The sequence below is a fragment of the Leuciscus leuciscus genome, assembly GCF_965113295.1.
Source record: "Leuciscus leuciscus genome assembly, chromosome: 1".
NCBI lineage: Eukaryota > Metazoa > Chordata > Actinopteri > Cypriniformes > Leuciscidae > Leuciscus > Leuciscus leuciscus.
The window spans coordinates 26,018,590-26,039,527 of record NC_138725.1 but is presented as its reverse complement, the minus strand read 5'-3'; the positions used below and the strand labels follow the sequence as shown (position 1 = coordinate 26,039,527).

At 36.2% G+C, this 20,938-nt stretch overlaps 1 protein-coding gene and 1 long non-coding RNA gene across 2 annotated transcripts; one reads left to right on the top strand and one right to left on the bottom strand.

Annotated features, from left to right (window-relative positions):
* Positions 1 to 89: 89 nt before the first annotated feature.
* On the bottom strand, positions 90 to 2,444 carry LOC309503770. The gene is made up of 4 exons (XR_014207849.1): positions 2,314 to 2,444; positions 529 to 584; positions 409 to 444; positions 90 to 305 (listed from the first exon to the last, which is right to left on the bottom strand). It is a non-coding gene; the product is annotated as an uncharacterized lncRNA (long non-coding RNA).
* LOC309501943 (uncharacterized protein) lies at positions 854 to 17,481 on the top strand. The gene is made up of 7 exons (XM_082174236.1): positions 854 to 1,586; positions 2,288 to 2,457; positions 8,570 to 8,699; positions 10,149 to 10,267; positions 10,816 to 10,960; positions 11,043 to 11,117; positions 16,788 to 17,481. Exons 1-7 carry the CDS (start codon positions 1,382 to 1,384, stop codon positions 16,898 to 16,900), a joined length of 957 nt encoding a protein of 318 aa, XP_082030362.1. The 5' UTR covers positions 854 to 1,381; the 3' UTR covers positions 16,901 to 17,481.
* Positions 17,482 to 20,938: the final 3,457 nt, after the last annotated feature.

Below are 20,938 nucleotides of genomic sequence, written 5' to 3'. Positions count from 1 at the left end.
TAGAAGATAAGAAAAAATGACCAAAATCATTATGTCTATGGAACAAAAATCATTATGTCTATGGAAAGCCCCATATAAAAGACAGAAACCCACTGTGTGTGCACATGTGTCACAGCGTATGTGTGTGTGACACATGTTAATGTGAAAATGCAGCATAAGTGTACTCCCTCTTACCTGGTAAACATTGAGACCTCTACAGTCCGAACTGGAGGATTCTTGATGCGTAAATGATGTTACCTCCAAATCTGCAGAGAGACACCTGCTTTGCACCGTGGGTTTGCTGGTTAACCCCTTCTCGGTGTCTCCTAGTCAACATATGGTAAAAGCAAAATAACTGATACTGAACTGATTTTAGTTGCAATTATTTACATTCATGTAAAGAAATGGATATATGGTTAAATATCTCACCAGAAGGGGCTAAGTTGATTGAACTCCAGAGCCCTGCTAATGAGGAACAACCTTTTTAAAGCAACATTATTGTAACATTTGGGGGGAAAAAAAACAATAAGACTGAACAAAAAAACTTACATGAAAAACCAGTTGTTTCTTCTTCCACATGTGGACATTTTTCAGCTAATTTTACCCTAGGAAGTGAAAATTCTTGAATTCAGGCTTACTCATATCATATTCCCCCAACCAGCAAAATTTTCCTTTTCCATTCAAAAACAATTAGGACAGTATGTTAAACAGTCTTAAAGCAGTCATTACGAAATTATAAAAAAGAAAATGAAAAAGACAATTTAGAATTATTAAATTATATAAATACAATTATTAATTTATATCAAGAAAATATAATTGTTAATTTACAATTTTATATATTGGCCTATGTAGGCTATAGCCTATGTTTAAAGCCATGGAAAAGTCATGGACATTGATTGTATCAATAAATGTTGTGCATTCTTTGTTTTAAGTATAATACATTGAGTTTTATTAAACACATTTCAGTTTATTCATTCAGTAATATCATTTGTTATAAAAAACAACTCATTCACGTTGATCGTAGGTGAAAAGGCCAGTTAAGAGTTTTCATCCAGTCAAAAACAACAACAAAAAATCCCAAAACTTCATGTGACTTACCGTTTCCATCTACTCTCTGTGCGTTTAGGGACAACACACTTCTCATTCAAATACTTTTTATATTTTTGCATCTGGACTTTTTATTAATTGTTAATTTACATAATTTGCTCTTTACATTATATAGTAGGGCTGTCTGCACCTTGGCAGTAAGAGTCCTGTGATTGGTCAAACTGCCAGCTTTATTTCCATATATGGTTATTTACGTCTGACTTCCAACCGACGTTCAACTTTTCCCGCCGCTCGTCCCACTCGTCATCGTCAGTTCTCCTGAGGTTAACGTTAGTTCAACAGAAATCAAGAAGTTATGTTTGCTCTCGTCGAATGGTTGGATGGTATTGACACTGGAACATACAGTGTTGTGAAAACGGACTTTATTCGTGATTTTATTTGCGAAGACTACTTAGATCGTCTGGATGAGAGCGATGGCATCTATGTTGTGGAGTGGGCCGAGGGTAAAAAACCCAAAGGTGGCTGGCCGGTCTACACTGCCAAAATTATCAAAGTTGCTGGTAAGTTGCTGTTTTTAATTCATATAATCTTGTAAACAATTATGCCGATTTAAATGTTAATGTAAAATATTCCCATCTTTTTTTCTGACCACAAAAGGTGAATTAAAAAAATCCGCGTGCGTCTTGCGACAAGCTTTATTAAAAAGATGCAAAAAGTATCACATAATGGTCCTATGTGACACGTCTTGTTTATTCCAAGTATGATATGGATTTGTGAAAAACGAACCGAAATGTAATGTATTATTTAACGTACTAAACATCTTGACATAGGCCGTTGGTCTTGCTCTGCGTGCGTTTTGACACTTTAATATGCGCTCTAGTTCATCGACCATGAAAGAGTGTTTCAATGTACAATGTAAGGTGTTCTGACGATTTGTGCTACCTGCAACAGTACATTAGTTAGGAAATAATTAATAAGATTGTGTTGTTCATGTGGTTTGAGGCTTTTTGAGGTTTTTGTCCAAACCCTAACCCTACCCTTAAAACAAAGTGTTGGTAGCACAATCTGATAGGCAGCATTTTTTTGTCAAGACAATGGCATTAGAGCAACACCAGGGTGAGTAATTGATGACTTAAGTGTCATTTTTGGGTAAACTCCCTTAGAGCTAAAACCTAAAATGATATAGCATTACCATTAGGTCTATATAGTAACATTCTTTAAGGATTTGTAATACACAATTTATGTTATATAACTGTTGCAGAGAAGGCATCAACACTGGAGTCGTACCTGCAGGCAATGCAGGAGGATGAGGATGAGGATGAGGGAGAGGAGTGGAAGCACCCGTCCAAAAGATCTGCCAAGCCTAATCCTAAATACCAGGGCAATACTCCAACCAGCGCAGAATCACTACAGCCGGGGAGAAGTAAAATGGTATGTAACATTAGATTAAAGGAGAACTCCGGTCAATTTTAACATTGAGCTCATTTTTTTGTAAATTTGGAGTGCTGTCAATACAGAGAACAACGACAAAAATCGGTGTTGCCTACACCGTGTTATCCTCTTTTTAAATTTTGCACCCTGTTGACTTCAATGGGGCAAGTTTTAAAGCTGCTTTTAACCTCTTAACATCCTTGATGTGTCATTACAAGTGCACAGCCATTGTGAGTGATCCCTTCAGAGTGAACACGGTGAATCTGACTGCAGTAGATGTGAAAGATATGAATAAAAGTGATGTTAATTCAGCCAGCGCACATACCTGTATTTACATCCTGTTTTCGGTCGAAGTCCAAAGTAGTCGATTGTCGAGTTCACGCGCGTGCTTAGCATTTTATTTAAGTTCAAGAGTTTCTTTAACAATTATTTTTTATCTTAATATAAGACATAAAGAAGATATTTTTGTTTACATTTTAATTCTGTAATACATTTTAAAGGAACACTCTACTTTTTTTGGAAATAGGCTCATTTTGCAACTCCCCCAGAGTTAAAGGACATGTTCGGCATTTTACACTTAAAGCCGTGTTTACAGATCGTTTCTGATGAAATAGAACGGTTAAGATAAAAATTTGGACACATGCTGCTGTCCCGAGAATTTTACGTTTCTTTCGCTTTCCCTCCCACCTACAGAAAGGCTGCATATGGGCACTGGAACAATCCTTCCTAAAACGCATTAAACTTTTGTTTACAAAGACGTGAATCTCACCGAGTGGTCAGGGGTGTTCACTGATATGCTCACACAAAAATGTTTGCTAAAGATGCTTTCCAACAGGTTTTATCGTAGTTTTTGTCCCAACTCCATTGACTTGTATTGGATGTGCTGTGAGGTACGGTATTACTCCGCCACCGGAAACCGGACTAGAGTGTCTATTATTCAAGCTCTCAACGGATGAATGTACGGGTGTGAGGCGTTTGAAAAAATAGGTCCACAGTTTTACAACGAATGGTAAAACACCTGTTGGAAAGCATCTTTTGCAGCGATTTTTGTGTGAGCATATCAGTGAACACCCCTGACCACACGGTGAGTTTCACGTCTTTGTAAACGAAAGTTTAATGCGTTTTAGGAAGGATTGTTCCAGTGCCCATAGGCAGCCATTCTGTTGGTCGGGGGGAAAGCGAAAGAAACCTAAAATTCTCGGGACAGCAGCATGTGTAATCTTAACCGTTCTATTTCATCAGAAACGATCTGCAGTGTTTCCCCTATAAAATTTTCCAGCAGCGGTGCTGTGACCTGCCAGAGGTTGTTACCAAGCCGCTCGCGGGGGGTCCGGGGGCATGCTCCCCCGGAAGATTTTTTTATTTTTAATAACCCCTTAAACCATGACTTCTGGCAAGTTTTGTGGATAGAAATGGACATTTTGAGACATACAAATTTGACATACCATCAACAGAAGGCATGATTATTCATGTTTTTCTTCTGTGTTAATTTTCAGCTGTAAGGTAGAAATTGATAGTGAAAAAATGTAACTCTTTCCTCCCTCACCTGCACTACTGAACTTTTTTTCTGTAACACACTTTAGCACTTAGATACATCATCATGTAACCAGTACTTTCATTTATTTTACCGTATTTTCCGCACTATAAGGCGCACTTAAAAGCCTTTATTTTTTTCAAAAAACGACAGTGCGCCTTATAATCCGGAGCGCCTTATATATGAATCTGGCACCTTATATTAATGTCTGTAAAACAACCGCTGACTTAAACCTTGTTTATACTTTCGCCTGGCACCGGAGCGCGAGCCTCCACTGACTGCGCGCGCACCTCCCCAAACAGACGAGGTATTTATACTTGACGCAACTGTTTTGTTTTAGACTGAACACCAGACCATACAACTGATTTAGACGCGCAAACTGGGTGCCGGCGGTGTGATGAGATGGACTAATATCCATCTGCTCGGGCAGATTCGGCTCAAAGTCGTGCATCTTCGGATGCGGAGGCGCGCGCGCTGTCACATTGACGTCATTTTTCCGCGCGCGCGCCTCCGCATCCGAAGATGCACGACTTTGAGCCGAATCTGCCCGAGCACGAGCAGACGGATATTTTTTTTATTACCTTCGCGCTCATGCGGACGCGTTGAGTATAAACAAGGTTTTACAGCTCAGCCACTTGTTTTTTCATATTTTTTTGCAAGTGGTAGATCTTGGTTTACATTTGGACTTTGGATGTGATTTTAGGCTTGAAAAGGTTGGTGACCACTGCATAACGCAAACCCAGTCAAACGTTTGACTGCAGTATCTTCTATTCTATGCGCCTTATAATCCGGTGCGCCCTATATGAAAACAGTTCTAAAATAGGCCATTCATTGAAGGTGCGCCTTATAATCCGGTGCGCCTTATAGTGCGGAAAATACGGTATCCTGTAGACATTTTAAAAAATTAACTAATTAATCGCACAATTTGCTGTGATTAATCGCAATTAATCGCATTTCCCCCAAACTTGTAGTCATCAATATTTAAATGTAGAATCAGTAATTAAATCAAACACACAAAAAAGGGGAAAAAAAGAAAAAATGTCCACACAAATTGGACAGAAAATAGCCCTATATTAAAATATAAAATATCAATATATTATTCTTCATTCAGTTCTATGAAACATACTCAGATTTAACAGATTTATTTTTTGACTAATTATCAAAATAAAGTATAGTCATTAGGGCTGTCAAAATTGCTCAAAAATGACGTTCGAATATTCCCTCTAAAAAACACACGAATATTTGAACATCTGGTTGCGCATTTTGTCAATGACGCGCATTACGTCAATAACAGGACAAATTAATACAAAGAGACATACATACATTTGTATAGGTAGTTAATTTAAGTTTAAACATATTTGACAATGTATTACCAACACAAAACCAAGTAAATAAACTAATGGCCAAGACCGCAGACCTCAGTCTCGCTCACTCGCAGGCACTCTCTCTCTCTGTCTCTCGCGCCCTCGCGCTCTCTCTGCGCATAACGGTTTAAATGAACAACAATAAGCACATGTTGAGTGCTGATCAAGAGTTTTGTGCAAGCAATTTAAGGTCGCGACTCTTGTCCCAAATATAGCAGGCTTCATTCAGTGATTGAAACAAATTTATTAACATTAATTTAAGTTTAACAGTATAGAACCGACATTGAACGCTCCGAGCGAGCTGTGCTGTGGTAAACATTTCTGTTTAACGTTAAATAAAATGAGGCACACAATTCCGAGAAATGTGACAACAAAGAACTTTTACCCTGAGGTTCATAAAAAATAAAGCGCTATTAAAAAAGAAAAAGGCTACTTACATTATTGGTGCTTGTATTAAAAAAAAGGAAAAACTGACTGCAATTTATTCCCATTGTCTTTTAGTGCACTGTCAACTTTCAGCAGTGACGCTGTGCTAGACAGTGCGACTCGTGTGACCTGTCCCTCAGACAGCCGCGCCTCTGCTTCCGCGGGCGTGTTTTTCCATAATCGAAATTCACATTCGAATATTAATTTTAACGTTCGAATTTCTGTTTTTTAAAACTATTCGAATATATATTCGAATTTAGAATATTCGTTGACAGCCCTAATAGTCATACAAAGCTATTATTACCAGAGCATGTGATCTGAGCAGGTAATTTTACCATTGTTGCCCAGCAAACAGAAGCCTACTACTGAGAAATTTCACGTTATATGAGTGGACTTTGCTTTTCCAGTGCGTGATCGGTACATGATTGGAGCGTTTGGGCCGTTAATGACAGAGTAGAACACGCAGCGCAAACACAGAGCGGAACAGTGCAGAGAGCGCAGTGCGCCGATACACACACAGTCACACACACACACGGAACCGAGAGCGCGGCGCAAACACTGCGCGGAAAAGACCCGCATGTGAAGTTACTAAACAAGCTGCGCGAGAATGAAACCTGATCGCCGAACACGGAGGGGCGGGACGGCATATTTTCCATAGACAGTAAAAAAAAAAAATGGACACAGCGACCCCATAGACTTCAACGGAGAAAAGTTTGTACCGCTTTCTCCTTTCCACAAGCGCTTGCTCGCTCTCCCGTGGCGTCTGTTGTTGCTATGCAACCATGAACACTGTCGCTTCTATTATGAGCGCGCCCACATTTGAAATATTTGCATGTGAACGGCCCCTTATGGCAACGTGACATTAGCTTAATCAAAAATATTTCCATTTGTTGCTCTTTCCTTATTTGGAAAGTGTATTCAGAGCCCATTAGCTGCTAGCAGCGCCGCCGTTCACCATGTTTCAGTGTTTTTAGGTGTGTAAGTGAATGACGTGATATTACTGATCATGTGAAGATTTTGCAGCGGCGCTGAAAATCCAGCGGCAATACATTGTAGGGGAAACACTGATCTGTAAACAGGGCTTTAAGTGTAAAATACCGAACTTGTCCTTTAAACAGTTGAGTTTTACCGTTTTCGAATCCATTCAGCCGATCTTCGGGTCTGGTGGTACCGCTTTTAGCATAGCTTAGCATAGATCATTGAATCGGATTAGACCATTAGCATCTCTCTCAAAAAAGTCCTAAATCCTATTTAAAACTTGACTCTTCTGTAGTTACATCGTGTACTAAGACCAACGCAAAATGTAAAGTTGGGATTTTCTAGGCCGATATGGCTAGGAACTATACTCTCATTCATAATAATCAAGGAACTTAAAGGAGAACTCCGGTCAATTTTAACATTGAGCTCATTTTTTTGTAAATTTGGAGTTCTGTCAATACAGAGAACAACGACAAAAATCGGTGTTGCCTACACCGTGTTATCCTCTTTTTAAAATTTGCACCCTGTTGACTTCAGTGGGGCAAGTTTTAAACCTGCTTTTAGCCTCTTAACGTCCTTGATGTGTCATTACAAGTGCACAGCCAATGTGAGTGATTCCTTCAGAGTGAACACGGTGAATCTGACTGCAGTAGATGTGAAAGATATGAATAAAAGTGATGTTAATTCAGCCAGCGCACATACCTGTATTTACACCCTGTTTTCGGTCGAAGTCCATAGTAATCGATTGTCGAGTTCACACGCGTGATCATATGTAACTAAACCTATGCGCGTGAACTTGACAATCGATTACTATGGACTTAGACCGAAAACAGGATGTAAATACAGGTATGTGCGCTGGCTGAAATAAGAGAGCTGTGGGCTACTTTTTTTTTTTTTGCACCTCAGCCATGCGTGTTCTTAAAGAGAAAGTGTTTTTTTCAGCTTGCCACTATAAATCGCTATTTTTCTGCACTAAACTAGTGAATTTTGCCAAGATATATTCAGAGATATTATAGACAAGATGTTATAGAATAATAATTTAATGAAAAACCAATTTTGACAAAAAAACTGATATTTTACCTATTTTTAGACCTTACTGAAAATGTACCAGCGCGACATCCGACGGGTTTTCCCAGATCACATCACAATTCTGTAAACTATACAGGAAGTCAGTTGGTTCTACAATACTATAATACTGAAGGTTAAAATGAACTGATTCGTATACAAACATTTAAATTAAACGCATGAAAGTAAAAAAAAAAAAAAAAATTATAGGCTAGTTGATCTTGTTTGCGCGTGAGCGTAAAGCTCAACTTCCATTGGCGTTTCAGTGTGTTGTTAAGGTAAGAGTGCATCCACAACAGGAGTTACACATTCTGACTACGTAACATAGTTAAAGTTCATCTGTGCGTGATTTTGTGCAAATGTAAGGTGTAATATTGTTTATTTTGTTTAAATATCTGATTTATCTTTTATAGGATGCGTTCCGTTGAGTTATTAACCTTCTAGCAAAGCTCTTCAGATTACGGGTGTTAATTCACCTCTTCAGCTTCAGCGCACACAGCTCAAACAACAATGATGTTATTTGAAACAGTGATATTAAAGATGTTAACTATTACTCTAATATTAAAAATGTTTGATATTTTTTGCAAAAACATTGATGCATTATTATTATTAACTAGAACTCTTATGACTCTTATTATTTTCATATTATTTCCTTATTGTCCGTGCAGAGGCCATTTCATTTTATTATTTTTTTCTTTGTGAGGTGCATGTTATTCAGACATTTATTTATTGTTTATACACCAAGATGAAGACAATGAAAGTCTCACAGCAGAGAGCACTTATGGAGAAGATCCAGATGCAGAAAAAAGACTTGCCACAACCACACAAGGACATACGGGAGGACATATCGGAGCTACAAGAATTTGTTGTAGAGAGTAAGATCTGCACAATATGTGCCTTATTTATTTACGTCTCTTAAGATCTAACATTTTAGGAATATTTTATATTTCTTTTTAGGGCTGGATGATTAATCGAAAAGTAATCGAAACCGAAATTCAGAGCCTATAACCGACATAATTTTACCAAGTCGGTTATTTCGGTTATTTCCCACTGTGTGTTAATGTACTTTCCCCTTAAAACATATTACCGCGTGTGTAGTCACGTGACTCCGCCCCGTCTCTTAGCTCTGAACGCGCGTCTATTTCGCTTCAAACTCGCTTACGCGCGTCCTATTCGCTTTGGACGCGCGAATGGATTCAAAATGTTTAAGCGTAGAACTAGACGCGAATTTGACGCTCTATTCGCGTTTGGTGTGGACGCAGCATAATGAACAGGCTGCGATGTCAAGATTGCGATGCTGGAATGTGTGTGTGTGTGTGTGTGTGTGTCAGAGAGAGAGGCACGGGCGCGATCTAACAGTGGAAACATAAAAACATCATTCGTCATTATAACATCAACGTCAATTTGTTCATACAGGACATCATTAAAACTGCAAAGTGTTAAGCCTACTTATATTTGTGTAAAACATTGTGCTTTTGTCAAACTGTAAACTCTTGTCAAACTGTAACCTACAACTGTCACCCAACCAAAATCACACACACACACACACTGTGTACATTTTTTTTATAAAATTATCAAAAAGCAAAAATTATCTCATCTTTTGGACATTTATAATATTGCATTGGTTTTCATTTCTTGTCCTAAAACAGAGCACTAATCTTTTTATTTTTAAGTAACACATTCTACATTGATTAAAAAATAAAATCAAATGTGTTTTTAATGGTAGTATTATTTTATACAGAAATAAATGATTTATAATTCAGATGAGAAGTTAAAGTTAATTTAAATTTTAAGGAAACAAATATATTGATCTGAAATATAGCTAATTAATTTTAAATTCATTCAGGTTACCAAACATATCTCAAGGCCTTTTGAATAAAGTGTGGCAGTCTTTCATTATCAGCTGTTGTTGTGGATATACTGGAGAAGTATTTGTTCTCCATTTGAGTGAGATGTTTTTATGTGGCTAATTGAGCAACGTGCTTCCATATATTTTATTAGTAGTAGTATTAGTTCAAGAATAAAATAAAGATATCGGCAAATAGCCAAAGCTGCGGTATCGGTATCATATCGTAAGTGAAAAAGTGGTATCGGGACATCCCTAACTCTTTCATTAGAAAAAATAACCGTGAACGTATTTACAGTATAAGCCTTGCCAGTGACATAGGATTTAAATTTTTTTTATAATCGTTCAATAATCGTAATCGAGGTAACTTGTTTGATTAATTGCGATTATGATTTTAGCCAAAATCGTCCAGCCCTATTTCTTTTGCAAATTCCTTCGTACCCTCAATGTGAAGTATCTTGTTGATTTTGCATTTTAGAAATGGGAAACATGGAAGAGTCTCTTCGTGTTATTCAACAGTCTATTGAGGAGCTTAAAAACATGGTAAAAGCACCTGGACAATACCCAGTACCATCAGATAATGCAGCCAACACAAGTGTAAGTTTCTCAGACACCAAATCACTTAAATTCTTTCTTTTGATATCTAGTTTTCTTTGACCAAAAAAAACTTCCTTGTTTTTGATTATTCTAACCGTTCTAATACTTTTCCAGTTTTTTAAGAATAAGCCTAACCCCAGTGAGTGTTTTTAACAATATACAGACACACACTAGTGCTGGGGATCGATACAGATGTCCAGATTCAATTTGATTCCGATTCGCAAGATTTCAATTCTCGATTCGATTTAATAATTTTCAGAAAAAAATCGTGATTCTCAATTTATCCAGAATTGTGCATCTTTATTGTATTATAAAAAAATAAGGTTATGACACCAAACACCATTTGATTTTTATGAGCCTGAATATTCGAATGCAATATTTTTGAAAAGTGCCCATCCCTACTTGTAATTGGCATCTTTGTTCTTATTTTTAATAACAAAGATAAAATAATACGATTTTGGCCATATTGCCCACCCCTACTTTGGCCTAAATGGTCTGTCTTTCCTTTTTCTTTTGTTATCTTGTCATTTTTGTTGTTGTATCCTTAGGTTGAAATCTATCCTGGATCAGAAGTGTTTGTTTCCAGAAGTGCATGGAGGGCAGCATCATATGCTAATACGTCCACTGCTATGGTCCGGTGTCTCCTCTGTAGTGTTTTTGACATGGAGACTCTTCTTCGAAGTAACCTTAGAGGTACATTTACAAGTACTAATAGTAATATACCATTATAATTTAAATGTTTCTTCCTACAAGTATCACTGTTTCCGGTATTTAGGTGGAAAATCCAAGACCGCATGTGGTGAAGAGGCAAGAGATGGCCTGGATTCAGGGAAGGTCAAAGCAATTATGAGTAAGTTTATTAATTGGTCTGTTTAAACGTATGACTGAACCATAGACTGCAAATATAGAAACCTCCTGTATTTGAGCCTGTCATAAACAGCCCTGAAAGAGACATTTTGATGGGAAAAATTTGTGAAAAATGACATGGGTTTTGCTTTCTCTCGCAAATATTTTGTGCTCCCCCGAGAAAAACGGGGGGAAAAATGTAATCGGTTATATTTATATTTAGTTATTTTATATTTTAATATACTTTGAAATATAATTTATTCCTGTGATCAAAGCTGAATTTTCAGCATCATTACTCCAGTCTTCAGTGTCACATCCTTCAGAAATCATTCTAATATCCTGATTTGATACTCAGGTATTTTTCAATGTTGGAAACTGTTGTGCTTCTTAATATTTTCTTTTATAACCTGTGATACTTTTTTTCAGGATTCATTAATGAATAAAAAGTTAAAAAGAACAGCATTTCTTCAAAATAGAAATCTTTTCTAACAATGTTAAGTCGTTACTAGGGATGTTAACGATTAATCGACGATCGATTAATTGATGATAATACATTTAATCGATAAAACTTATCGATCATCGATTAAGCAGGTTCATGCTGCTCAACCGCAAAACATGTATAGCGAGCACGCCGGAGTTATGTTTGGGGCCATTTTACACCTTCATCATGACTATAAGTTTGCGTGTGCATTCGCAGCAATATTGTGTTTATTTTGTGTAGGCCTAACGTATCTATATCTGATTTATCTCATGGTTATTTGATTAAGAATTTGGTTAAGAATGAATGTAGTAAAGCTTACGGTGACCCTCTTCTGTTTCAGGGCGCGCAGCTCAAACGGCAATGCACGACTAATAATGACTATTGGACTGTCATATTACATAACATTATAAAGAGAACAATATTGTAATAAAATATTGTGAATTATTTGGGTTTAGTTGCCATAGTTGCGTTGCTCCAGAAATAGTGCGTCCACAACACGAATCATTCTGAATGGCACGTAACTTAGTTCAAGTTCACTTGTGCATTCGCTTCATTTTGTGCAGATATAATTTGTAATATTATGTTTATTTTGTATATATCTGATTAATCTCATATAGGATGCGTTTCTTTGAGTTAAATAATGCGACAGCAAAGTGCTTCAGTTTAACGGTATTCATTCAGCACGCAGCTCAAACAGCAGTGCACGGTTAATAATAACTATGATTAGGACTGTCATATTACATAACATGAGAACACTGTTTTATGAAATCGTTGTGAATTCATTGGGTTTAGTTGCCATTTTCAGCGCGTTGTTCCAGGAAGAGCACGTCCACAACAGTCACATATTCCAAGCACGCATCTGAGGCATTGCCTTTGGTTTTCATTAGTCGTTATATTTGATTATTAAAAAATTTATTTAATTAAATGATCAATCACATTGAAACATTTTACAATCCTACTAGCCCTTTATTTAGATTAAAAACCATTCTCATTCATTTGGTGAGGAACATAGCGTTTTGTGCAGTATTTGCACACCCTGTCCTGCTGTTGGCCATAAGCAGCAGACTCATAACGCAGTGTTATGGCTAACGTTTAATCGATTAATTGATTGTTAATTTAAACAACGATCGATCATGGGAATTTGTTCAAATTCACATCCCTGGTCGTTACTATCACTTAACACATCCTTGCTGAATAAAAGTATTTATTTATTTATTTGTTTAAAAAAGAAAATGACCCCAAACTTTTGAAAGGTAGTACAAAAGATTTATAATGCTGTTATAGTGCTTTTTTGAACTTTTTACTCATAAAAGAATCCTGACAAATGGTTTCATGAGTCAACTTCCTTGGTTCTCAAGTAACCAAGTAACCCCCCCTTTTGCAGGATGTGTTATTGAACCCATCGACAACACTACGGCAAATGTAGAAATAAATAAATAAAACATCTAGGTGAACATCACATTATGTGATGGTGTTTGATAAACGCCAATCAGAAAGATTATAGAGATGTTTATAGAGAATTTTTCATTGAGTTTGACCTGCCGATACAGATTTTAGCCGATTCCGATTTCATTTTTTGTAACCACTACAGCACACACAAATATTAATGTTCTATTTTTTTTTAAATAAAAAACTATATAGTTTTACCCAAACTGAATAATTAAGACAAGTTTAAATGGGTACATTTTCTATAAATATTTTTGAGTTTTCATTTTCTGACATCAAACACTTTTCTGTTAAAACACACTAGACATGCAAATTATGTGCATTTTAGGCACTTTTTGTGTGAAATCATATTTATTTTGTCCATCAAAAGTGTGCTTTCACTTTAATTGAGCGTGAGCTGCGCAGCAAAAATAGACTCGGCGCCGAAACCCGCTTCACTGCTGCTCACGCGACGCTCCTGCTCGCAGTGTGAATGCACTCATTGATTAACATGGACGCCGAAAAAATACGCACTACTCACGCTTGCGGTGTGAAACGGCTGTAATTCACAAGGTTTCCTACATGTGCGTTCCGTGTGCACGTGTGATGCTGATGTTGCGCGATGTTAATCATGCGGCGCCACATTGCATTTGACCGGCATAAAATCGGCATATGTCAGACAGACTGGCCGGTCGGCGGTCATGGCTGATCACGTAAAAATCGTCCAATTCCGGTCACCAGCCAATCAATCGGGGCATCTCTAAAAGATTATCATTAAAAGTATATTGTTCAGATAGGCTAGATTAGATAGACGATTTTTACGTGATCAGCCATGACCGCCGACGAGTTATATAAAACAAGTTATTTTTTTTATTTTTTTTAAATAACCCCCCAACCACCGCCGGTAGTTGGTCCATTACCGCGGTGGTAAAAAAAACTGCCACCGTCACAGCCCTAAATATACTAAATATAATAAGATAACCTTGTTTGAAATTCTATACTGACTGGGTTAAATAGAATTGAATTACTAAAAAGAGACTAAAATACAATTTTCATTGACTAAAACTAGACTAAAATGTCATCAGTTTTCGTCGACTAAAACTTGACTAGATTAAAAAGAGTATGAACGTGACTAAAACTAATAAAAACTAAAACGACAGCTTGACACAAAGACTAGACTAAAACTAAAATTAAAACAGGCCGCCAAAAACAACACTAGTCAACTGCCTGTTGCTTGTTTGTCTTTGTTTTCTTTGGAACAGGTGCTTGGAAATGTTCATTGTCACATCTGTAAAAAAAAAAAAAAAAACCTTGAGGCGCATGCTGATAACACAATCAAATAAACTAGGTATTATTATCATTATCAATCACTAATGGCCATGGATTAAAAAAGACAACAGTTTTTGTAATTTCATACAAGAACATGTACTTTTGTATTATGACGATGTAAACAATTGCATTTCATCAGTAAAATATTACGTCTGTTTACTTACTCAGTATGATTCTCGATCACACTGAGAACTGAACGACACCTGCGTTCCCCTCTGCGAGGTGCTGGAGAAGGAGAGCTTGATGCAGCCACATTCCTAAAAAAAAACCCAAAAAACATGCATTGTCCAAAATAAACTGATTAATGGTTATGGACGCATAATGTATGTATATATCTGTTGATGGGCCATAGGACAGAGAAATAACTATTGATGGGCCGTAGACCGTGTCACCGCGAGTATCTGTTGATGGGCCATAGGCTATAGACCTCACGCATTTAGAGCATTTCAAACATGTACACCTGTATTCACAAACATCTGTGCATAAGGCAGTATTTTAGCATGATAAGCAAGGGTCATAGGCTAACCAAAATCTAACATTTATACATAAAAATATACTGTCTAGTATTTAGACAGTATCACATTTTAACTGAAGCTAAAATATATTTGTACTAAATCACATAGGTTATATTTACATAGATATCCGCAAAGCTAAATTAGGCATAAGGCAGTATTTTAACATGATAATCAGTGTCAGAAGCTAAACAAAACTGAGCTAAATATATTGTGTATATTAATATGTTTAGTAACTTATCACATTACAAATGTTTACACCTGAGCATAGCCTACAAGACAGTAAGGGACATTGTTAGGCAATATTTCCCATAAGATGTCAAAAGCTAGCCAAAACTAGGCACAATATAGTCTGAAATTTATATGAGAACTATATTATCAGAAGAAGAATTATATAACACCAAACAACTTACTCCGTATCCTTGGCAGGATCAACTCTCTTCAAAATACAACCGTTCGTCATCTGAGTTTCAATCTTCCTCTGAGGAAAAGGTGAATTCTTCCTCGCTGTCCAGAATCATCTGAAGGGCCTCTTTACCGGAGTAGCATGCCATCCTCAAAACGTGATGAACTATCAGTGAATCTGATGAAGGAACTTTGTGTTTTTGTATCATTGATCGGGGGCGTGTGTGATGCATATAGATCACCTAAACTATTTACCATGTGAATAGCACCTGGGGTATGGCGGCCTCAGCTCATTAGAGATGAAGGGAGAACGAAAAAACTACATCTCCATGGTTTCAAACGGATTACATAAAATGAGAGTATTTGTTTTTGATATGAATTTAAAAGTAGACATTCCAAGCTTAATAAAGACATCTCTCATGAAAGTGTGGCTAATATTCGCTGAGTTACAGTTTATTTTCAGACACGTTTTAGAATGGACTTCACTGACAGAGAGATGGCAGAACTTGCATCATGTTTAAACCATTTCTGATGACCAACAAAACACATATTTCCGACTGGTGAAAAACCTTGTAACTCCATTTGAGCTTGATTTGGTCAAATACTAATAATATAATAATAAACGGAGCAGATCCAATAGGGTCCTCTCACCATCGGTGCTCGGGCCCTAATGACAAATCCAAGTGCCTGACCGCACATAAAGCCACGATACTAACTTAATGTTTAAAATTAGGGGGGGAAATAATTTTATCCAGATATCAATAGCTGTATTAGTATCAGTGATGCTGGCCTTCATTCATAAAAAGATGCCATTAAACATTTAAAAAAAACTTTCTTCATTTTGTCTCTACATTCATTTGTTGATTAATTGTGAAATATTATTACATTATAAAATATATAAACTATAAAATTGTAAGTGTTTTTAATTGCGATTAATCACAGAAAAAATGTGTGATTAATCGAGTTAATTTTTTATATCAATTGACAGCATATGTCCGTGGTTGGTCATGTATGGCATTAAAAATGTAAAAAAATGGCATTAAAAAGCATTAGATTTAATTTGAAGATACCTGCTGAAACCCTGTTCTGTCATTAATTACTCACTTTCAAGCCCCAGAAAGGTAGTAAAGACACGTGAAAAAAGTGTCATCATACATAAAAGCTTTGTGAAAAAAACATAATTTGCCACTTTATTTACATATAAATAATCTCCAACGCACGTTCACGCAACGTCTGCCCTTGCTGCTCTAGTGGAGATTAATATTTTGTAAATAAAGTGGTAATAATTTTTTTTTCACAAACAAAACACTCGACTTGTCTTTACTACCTTTCTGGTGCTTGAAAGTGGTAGTTGCGTAGAATGTCAATGGAGGGAGAGATAGCTCTCAGATTTGTGTTTGTGTGAACGGAATGTCTTACGGATTTGGAATGACATGAGGATGACTAAATAATGACAGAATTTGCATTTGTAGGTAAACTAACCCTTTAACCATAACCACTGACTTCTTGTATTGTTTTGCAGATGCTGTCATAAAACGTCACGAAAAGGCAACTGTTGGACAGTTGGGCCAGGCCATTAATTCCAAGTTGGCAGAACTGAGGTTCCAAAACAAGAAAAAAGAAACAGTTTTATAATGACTTTTGAGTAAAATAAAGCTTGTGGTAAACAACTTGACGATACTTTAACGTTTTGTTCTACAACGTACACTGCACATATTCACACCCAAACATCTAGATACTTATTAAAAACTTAATAAGTTAACATAACTTCAACTAAATTCATGTTTTCAGTATAGTTGTGTGCAATTTAGGTTGTAGAACAAAACGTCAAAGTATCGTCAAGTTGTTTACCACAGGCTTTATTTTGCTTGATTCATGTTTGAATCAATTCATGATTGATGTTTTAAGTGCAGTTAATATTATATGTACTTTACCCTGTTTGTCAGCATCAATAAAAACATATTTTTTGTGTAGTAGTGTGTTCCTGAATGCAATGAAAATATTTACATATATGGAGACTATTTGCATCAAGTGGGAGTAAATGTGAATATATTATATGAAAACATGTTTAGGTTTATTTACATATATGTGAAGTATACTAAAAGGAGCACTGAATATTTGAGTATGTTTCAGAATAGATTTACATACAGTATACAGAAATCTAATATGTTAACAAATATTAGAAGTTAATATATGCACATATATTGCAAATTAATATATTTACATAGATGAGCATCTAAATGTATTTACATATAAAGGAAATTAATATATGTAAATATTTCCAATAAAATATATTTACATATAAAGAAATCTAATATGTTAACAAATATTAGAAATTAATATATGCACATATATTGCAAATTAATATATTTACATATAACGGAAATTAATATATGTAAATATTTCCAATTAAAATATATTTACATATAAAGAAATCTAATATGTTAACACATATTAGAAATTAATATATGCACATATTTTGCAAATTAATATATTTACATAGATTGATATCTAAATGTATTTACATATAAAATAAAGAAATATATGTAAATATTTCCAATAAAAATATATTTACACATGTTTAATATATGTGAAAAATATTAAAAAGGGGCCAAAATCAAATATTTAAATATATTTTTAATATATATTTCAAAATATATTTACATATAAATATAACATATATTTTAATCTATTTAGATTTAAGACATTTAAATATATGAAAATCTATTTATTATTAATATATTTCAATATATGTGACTTCTGTATGGGGTGACTCCATGTCGCTTTGAGCACATCATTCTGCACCCGCGATGCGCATACGCGCTCTGTTTTGAAGCGTTTCATATTATCATGGTTTTGCGCACTGAAAGATTATTAAAAGCCTATATTTTTTTATACCTAGCCTGCTCAATGCATTTAAAATAAGCATAATTTAATTGTGTATTATTTCTGTGTAGTGTAGCGTAGGCTATATAAATACACTTCTAAATTCTTGACATTAATATATAAATATAAAATTGAGAAATGTATGATTGCCTAATTGAATTTTATACTAATAGTACTAATAGCAATTTGTTTTTATTAACGTGTAGATTTGATAAAATTACTGTGCAGATTTTTTCAAGAATTACTTTTTGCTGCTGATTTATAGGCCTACACTCAATAAGTTTAATAAAAATACATAATAATACATTTATGTAATATTTAAAGGTGTTAACCGTAATCTTACACTGCAAAAATCAGATGTTTACATGAAAACACTGTATATTTCCCTCCGTTGTCAAAATCTAACACCCGCAAAAACACAGATCGTTAGCGCCTATTTTACCGCATTGCTATGCAAATTAGCTCGCGCACGCTCTTACATTAAGTACAGAATTGTTCTCAGTTTAATGCACATCTTAATGATTGAAAATGACTAATTTTAAAAACGTAATTCAAAGACTGAATGTCTAGTTTGGCGGTTAGTGTACCCTGTGATTCTATAGTCTGCATTTATTTTAAACAGACAAATAATCATCAATTAACTTGTACTTTTGACAATAAAACAAAAATATATTAATCAGAGTGTGGCTTATTTTGTTTACATTTGAAGTGTTTTTATGATAAAAATGCAATACCCCACCCATTGGTATCACTATGGTATTTGGTACGGGGGCCCAGCAAGATGGTTTGTACCCAGGGCCCAAAATTTGGTGCTACGCCCCTGCCCAAAACCACGGTGACTTTGAGATTGATCAATATGGACGTTGGCGTACGGCACGCTCAAATCCTACGCCAGCTCTGGAGGTGGTGTACATGTACGCACGTTTTTAGTTAGTGCGGAAATGCACAGAAAAACAATTCCTAACACCACAAAACGCACTGACAAACTAAAAGATATGATATATTATGACCCACTGTAAAAAAACAACAGCATAGTAATTATAAACTTCAGTGTTTATTTTTGTGCAACATGGACTTCAATGTTTAATTTGTGTGACTTTACCAAAGCATTTGATTTGTAGGCATATTCCTTCAGTTGCGAGCCTGTGCGCTTTACCTGACGTTTCAAGCCTTGTTTATACTTTTGCCTGGCTCCGCAGCGCAAGTCTCCGCAGACTGCGCGCGCACCTCCCCAAACGGACGAGTTATAGGCTACTCTATACTCGACGCGCTCGCCGTTGTACTATTCTTTGAAACGATGGTTAGGCCAGGGTTAGGCCCGGCAGGTGCGCACGGACTGGGTTCAGTAATGAAAGGCTTTCAATGACCAAAAAATTATTCAGACTGACAAAATAATAAAAATGACATTCTTCATCTTTTAAATAATAATAATAATAATACAAATAATAACGACATTCTTCTTCTAAATAACAATAAGCGTCATTAATAATAAAAATCATAATAATAATAAGAATATTACAAATTGTCATGCAATTATTAATGTGAATGAATGGTACTCCACATCACATCATCATCACTATTGTACACCCCAATACATGTGACGTGATACGAAATTAAATGCTAATTGTTTCAAAATACGTGCTGTAAAATAATGCATTTTGATAGGTCATTTTCTCATCCAAGTTTCTCTTCTTTGCCATCTTCCGTGTGTCCATGGCGTAAAATTAGGGCGTGGGGGAAGCGGAGACTTGAATATATAGGGGCGTGTTATTCTAATGACGATCGTTTTCAGCCACGGCATTTCTCAAAGGCAGGTATTGCGTACACCTGGATTTCAAAGGTACGCACAGCTTCATAAATCAGGCGGTGAGAGGAGTGTAAGCATAATCTTACGCCAACATATATGCCTGTTTCTACGCAAGAATGATAAATGAGGGCCAATGAGTGTACACACACCGGCGGCGCCGTTCGGCGTTTGTCCGCAGCACCCAGCCATAGGCGCTGATTTATGTTTTCCTCTGTGGGTGCTCGTGGGCGCACTCCCTTTAAAAATCTTTGCATTTCAGAACCTTAGGAAATGGACAGCGGCCGACACGAACACACACACCTAGTTACTTGATAATAAAGCCGTAAAGTAGGCTATCTTTCAACTCAGGACAGCGCCACTTCTCACAAATACAGACAGGATTGGATTTGGAGATGAAAAGTTTAACTGACACGTAACCACAATCAGCTTTGTGGGAAATTAAGAATCAATGTCACACAAGTCCACACAGTAAAAATTTGATTTGTTGACTCACCATTGCGGTTAATTCTTCAGGAGGAACGTGTCTCTGCGTACAGCAGTGCGCTTGATGAAAATATCAGCGATGATGTCCAGGTCTTGCTGTCGAGCCACTTCTTTGTGAGAGTTTATTATAACGATGTGATTTAGTCGGGCCATAGTTGTTGGCCATAGTTGTTGACCATATTTATGTTTTCAGTCGGCGCATCCCAGAAAATGACCTCTCTGAGCAACAAGATGTTACAGGGACAGTCAGAGCCAGTTTCAAAAGCTTTGTGACTTCTGGTAGTAACGTTCTCAAGTGCTCGCCTCCATCTCCTTTCATGAAGTCATATACATCTTGAAAAGTTGCAAGATTAACACCTTTCTGTTTTGCCAAGTCCAAACACATGTCTCTATGCAATGTCAGCCTGCTTCCATCCATATCATCCCCATAGAACTAGATGCTGATGCTGTATCCATGACCTCAAAGTACTGCTGTCGGTACATTGCCTCTGGTGTTT